The sequence below is a fragment of the Physella acuta genome, unplaced genomic scaffold, assembly GCF_028476545.2.
Source record: "Physella acuta isolate Inbredline_101_S28 unplaced genomic scaffold, ASM2847654v3 ptg000676l, whole genome shotgun sequence".
NCBI classification, from domain to species: domain Eukaryota; kingdom Metazoa; phylum Mollusca; class Gastropoda; family Physidae; genus Physella; species Physella acuta.
In genome coordinates this window covers 207,219-213,185 of record NW_026732195.1, presented here as the reverse complement: position 1 = coordinate 213,185, position 5,967 = coordinate 207,219, and the positions used below count along the sequence as shown (strand labels likewise).

General features: G+C 35.2%; 1 protein-coding gene across 1 annotated transcript; it reads left to right on the top strand.

The window, feature by feature from the left end:
* The first annotated feature begins 583 nt into the window (after nt 1–583).
* LOC131949160 (homeotic protein female sterile-like) lies at nt 584–4,205 on the top strand. The gene is made up of 3 exons (XM_059310944.1): nt 584–708; nt 2,323–3,100; nt 3,623–4,205. Exons 2-3 carry the CDS (start codon nt 2,337–2,339, stop codon nt 4,134–4,136), a joined length of 1,278 nt encoding a protein of 425 aa, XP_059166927.1. The 5' UTR covers nt 584–708; nt 2,323–2,336; the 3' UTR covers nt 4,137–4,205.
* The last annotated feature ends 1,762 nt before the right edge of the window (nt 4,206–5,967 follow it).

Sequence of the window (5,967 nt, the reverse complement as noted above, 5' to 3'; positions counted from 1 at the left end):
AATATTTCATTCTGTTTGCGCCCGAATACCTTTTCCGTCTAGAGTTTTGAACAATGTTATATATATATATATATATATATATATATATATATATATATATATATATATATATATATAATTTATATGTAATTATATATGAATATATGTCTATACATATGTAAACATATTTATATGTATACATATATAATTTTTTTTTAAATATTTATATACATATATATATAGGCCTAATTATATATATATATATATATATATATATATATATATATATATATATATATATATATATATATATATAATCCAACGCTCATGAGCACACATAAACGCATGCAAACACAAACATCATATAATCATTCTTATACTTATTTAGAACATCTTACAGTAATCTTCTCCACCAACAAAATGAGTTGCAACTATGTACGTTTAAAATATTTCACTTAAAGATGCAAGTATTGAGGACACGGTATGGGTTCTAAGAATAACCCTCGCTTGCTGACATAACAAAATGAAACCGAAACTAGTTGCGTTCCTTGATGACGCAGACTGGGGAACACATGATCAGTTCTAAGAATAGCTTTTGGGAAATGAATTCTCGTCAAGCTACTTCACAAAACGCAATATAAGCAGGTTGTTCAGTCTTTACTGGTCATTCTTGGCTAGTAACTGGATTCTATTTTTGAGGTTTATTTCAAAGTCCTGTCACGTAAAACAGTAAGTGATATTAGTTTTAATATATATATATATATATATATATATATATATATATATATATATATATATATATATATATATATATATACATATCTATCTTTCAACATCCATCCATCCATCTATTCATCCAACTATTCATCCATCTATTCATCCATCCATCCATCCGTCCACCCGTCCGTCCATCTATCCATCCATCCATCCACCCATCCATTTATCCATCCACCCCACCCAATGGGATATAAAACTTAGGAAATCTTCCATTTGTTTGAGTCTGTAACTGTTCTAGCTGTATTCAAACTGACCTGGTAATCTACATACAAAACCAGTCCCCAATCGATAATTCCCATCCACTGATTAAAAATAGTCTGATTCAGATAAGAAGAAAAGGTGGACAGGTTTTTTTCCAAGATTCTTATGTATAGACATGCCGATTTATTTTGTGTAGATCTATGAGTTTCAATTTATGTTTCTACATATTCCTCGCATGAGAGTTTTTTTAGAGACCATAGCTGGCACAGAACAAATTATATAGATCTACCCGTTTACATTGAAATATTATTAGGTTAGGTTTTATGATTTCGTTTGTACGGCTGATATGCCATCTGGGCATGGCGTATGTTAGGTTATTTAGTTTTATCGACAAAAAGCAGGTCGCTTTATCTGGTAACATCTGTGAGTTAATCTAAAACAAATATAGCAAGAAAATGAAAAACAACACTAAATAACAACACGAAAAATAATCGGTAAAATAATATTGGCAATAAATAAAAACTAACAAAAAAATAAAAAATGCAGCCTACAAAATTTATATAAATGAAATACTGCGGGGGGGGGGGGGGGAAGAATGAAATATATCAATGTAATATAAAGGAAATGCGTAGTTAGAATCGGTTTATCAAAAGAAAATTGTACATATACAAAAAAAATAAGGAAGAGCTAAACATTTAAAAGAAATACAATAAATTAAAACATGATACATGCGTGGTATTTAAATAAATGTTGCCACATTTATAAATAACTTATCTAGAACTGAAATTCAATGGGCTTTGTTAAACATACTTCTGCTTGCGTCATAGATATTCTCCGTTGCTATTTTATAATCAGATTTAGATGGAGGAGGGTAGGGCACAAAAGCTAGCAGCTTCTAAAAGAAAAATTCCCAAGCACCACAGTAACGCATAGAGACATCGGCACACTTGTCATTTTAGCACTGTCGTGAGAAAGGATCGGCAAGCACAGAACCGAGTTGACAGAAAAGCTTTCGGTGGGCGGCCTGTAGGACTGACGGTTAACAGGTATTACAGTAGAGCTTGCTTAAAGCACAACAGGAATATAAATACTCTAAAAACAAATTATAAGGAAAACTAAATGTAAAATGAGAATAGAGAATGTGGAAGACCGTTCGTTTGCTAACAGCACAGTCTTAGTTCAGTTTCCGAATCCACTTTAACTCGAATCCGGGAAAGTAAATATATATATATATATATATATATATATATATATATATATATATATATATATATATATAATCTGCTCCGTTAATTGTTAAGTCTGAGAATGTATTTTATGTTACGAAGTATCTAAAATCTAATGCTTTTGTTGTTTTCTATCAAGTTTCATTCGCTACAATGGTTACAAAAGACGAGCCAAATATACCAACCAAAGGAGCAGAGTCATCAAAAAAACTGGAGTCACAAACAGCAACCATAGACTCCTCAACACCAGATAAATCTGCTAGTCCTCCGCTTAGAAATTTATCAGCATCAGAGCAGTCTTCTAATGCTCCACAAAAATCAACATCAGACCAACTTGCCAATTCTCCCCAAAATGAATCTACAACATCAGAACAACCTGCCAATTCTCCACAAAAAGAATCTACAACATCAGACCAATCTTCCAATTCTCCCCAAAAAGAATCTACAACATCAGACCAGTCTGCCAATTCTCCCCAAAAAGAATCTACAACAGACCAGTCTGTCAATTCTCCCCAAAAAGAATCTACAACATCAGAACAATCTTCCAATTCTCCCCAAAAAGAATCTACATCAGACCAATCTTCCAATTCTCCCCAAAAAGAATCTACAACATCAAACCAGTCTGCTAATTCACCACAGACGGAGCCTTCACCACAAAACCAATCAGCGTCACCAACAGGAACATCCACTCCACCACCTACAGGGGCTTCGCCGCAGGGAAACACGACCCCAAAACCTCGTTGGAGAAAGTTAATATTGGGGTTGAAAATTGGCGGCGTTGTTGCAGGTGTTACCGCTGGGGTCGTTGGTTCTGTGGTGCTGGCGCCCGTAGCTGTGGCGGCAGCTGGGTTCGGAGCAGGCGGCATCGCTGCCGGAAGTGTGGCTGCAAGTATGATGTCAGCGGCGGCCACATCCGGGTAAGTTGTTTGTATACAAAATGTAATTTTTAGGGCCACGAGAATAGCGATTAAAAACTAACAAAGACAGAATTGTGGTAGGGGGTTGTATTGTTTTTATTTCTTTTTTTTTTTTGCTGTATTTTGTATGTGTTCTAAAAAAATAATCATGGAACGGCGTGGCTTATCAGTAGATCTCTTGACTGCTAATCCCAAAGTTTATATTTGAATTGGGGTTCAAGTCATTAGAACGTCCCTGAGTCCTGCCAGCTCTGATGGGTCCCTAACTCATGTTAGGGAAAATAAAGGTGGCTGGGCATACAGCTGACCATGCAATCCCCTCAGATCACAGAAACAGGTAAACTCTACTTGACTTGCCCCATGGAACTTAAAAATGGATGAATCGAATTTTACTTATAAAAAATAACCCCTTAAATAGTAAACTTAGATTTTCCGTTGATGTTGTTTGTTTATTTAATTATTTATTTTTTTAATAATTTTGCTGTAACTTGTGTAATAAATATTTACTTTTAATATTTTCAGCATCGGTATGGGCGTGGTATCGGCGTTACAGTCAGTAGGAGCTGTAGGATTTGGACTAGCGGCTAATGCTATAATAGCAGCTGGAGGCGCCGCAGCTGGTGGAGCTGTGGCAGCTGGAGGTGTTGTAGCTGGGGAAGCTTTAACCAAAACGAACAAGACAAATCAGGGTACGGGAGGCGCCGCAGCTGGTGGAGGTGCAGTTGGGGGAGCTACAGTTGGGGGAGCTACAGCTGGTGGAGCTGTAGCTGGTGGAGGTGTTGTAGCCGAAGAAGCTTTATCCAGAACTGACAAGTCAAACCAGGATAGCGGAGCGGAAAAATCAAATATTCCACATGTAGAAGCTCAACGTGGCCAGAAAAATAATTCAGATTCTGGCCAGGGAGACGAAACTCTTCTGAAAGAGAATTCTGAAACGAGTGGAAAGGAAAATGATGATCCTATTAATAAGGACAGTGAAGATGAAAACAATTCTGAGTTTTGTACCTATGGTGATGTGGTGAAAAAACATTATTAAAACTTTGATTTTTAACGTGTAAACCACTTTTGAAACTTTTATTATAATATAACAAACCTTCTTCAGCATTAAATGACATTTTTTATTTCTTATCGTGGCTTGACTGCCAATTATTAATGGTATGCTTAATTAAACTGCTCTGTAATAAAACGAAAAAAAAAATGCGCATATTGTGGTGTTATTCTCTTTGTAACAGGAGTGGTCAGATTGTGTTAGTTATGAGAGACTGAACATCATCAAATTAAATTTTAAGTCGGGGGAGGGGATATATATCTGTATCACATGCAAGACTGCCTAGGTCTCAAACAAATAAGGTTTTAAAATAAACCTTATCAACAACAAGCATTACAATACATTAAACATAACAAAGGGGAACTATTTTCTTTCCTCAAATATATCAGCAAAGCTTTGATCTCTTATTACCTATCATATAAACACGCTTTATTTAGTCAGGAAAGGATTAAAGAAATGGTTCAGTTATAAAAGGGACGAGATTGAATTACATTCTTTGAACACAAACAGTGTGACTTTAGTAAAAATAAAACCATTAACAGTGATAAGATTTGTACTGAGTCGCTATTCAATCCCTATCAGAGTTTCTTCTAGGCATCTTTTTACGAGAAGGAAAACAATTCAAACCAAGAAGGCGAGGATCAGAAATTTATAGGTGATCAGGAACAAAAATCTGCGCCTGCACCACATTAAAAGCATTTTAAGAAGAAAAAAATTAAAAATATTAATATCGAAAATAACAATGCAGATAAGGACAGCGGAGATGAGTTTTATCAGCAAAGTGCACTAAACAAAAGACTTTAAGTGCTACTTTAATTTATCTTACTGTTAAAGCAAATAATAATTTCATGTCAACTTTATTGGAAGTGTTGTATTTTTTAATACGTCTATAGTCGTAATGCACCAAAAACACATCATCTGGATCTGAACTCTATCTCTAGACCTGAACCCAATTCCTAGACCTGATCCCAATCTCTATCTACGAATATTATATTTCTAATTGCAATTTTTAATATGTTTAAACAATGTAATGTGACAAACCTATGCAAAAATTGTCTCACAATTATGTGTAAGAAAATATGAAAACCAAATGACTATCAATGTTAAAATCTATTTACAATATTGTAAATACTACAACAATTTTATTGTATGATATTTTGTCTGAGATATTTTGTCTTCCAGGCAGCTCTTCGGGGGTGCTTCCCCCCCCCCCCCCCCCCCCCCGAAAAATTTTTACCGCCCCCCCCCCCCCCCCCCCGAACGAAAAGAAATGTATATAATTTATATAGAAAATATATACTTTTAACAGTGTCCGCCCCCCCCCGAAGAAAGTCTACCGCCCCCCCCCCCCCCCCCCCCCCGAAAAAATGTCAAGTGCCCCCCCCCCCCCCCCGGAGAAAAAAGTCTGGAAGAAACACTGATTCCTAGACCTGAACCCAATCTCTATCTACGAATATTATATTTCTAATTGCAATTTTAATATGTTTAAACAATGTAATGTGACAAACCTATGCGACAAAAATTTTCTCACAATTATGTGTAAGAAAATTGGTATATGAAAACCAAATGACTATCAATTTTTTAAATGTTAAAATCTATTTACAATATTTTAAATACTACAACAATTTTATTGTATGATATTTTGTCTGAGATATTTTGTCTGAGATCAATCGTCCATAATATGATTTTTCATGTTATCTTTTATCCTGACCTCTTTTGTCCGTGAGATCTATTGTCATTGAGATCATTTGTCATGGAACCTGTGACCGCTTACCAGTAACTAGGGGAGATTATTCCCGCTTTATTTTAAATGACGTAA

Coding starts and splice junctions, on each gene's coding strand:
- LOC131949160 (XM_059310944.1), top strand. CDS start 2,337: ATGGTTACAAAAGACGAGCCAAATATACCAACCAAAGGAGCAGAGTCA. Junction 3,101..3,622: donor TCAGCGGCGGCCACATCCGG/GTAAGTTGTTTG, acceptor TAATATTTTCAG/CATCGGTATGGGCGTGGTAT.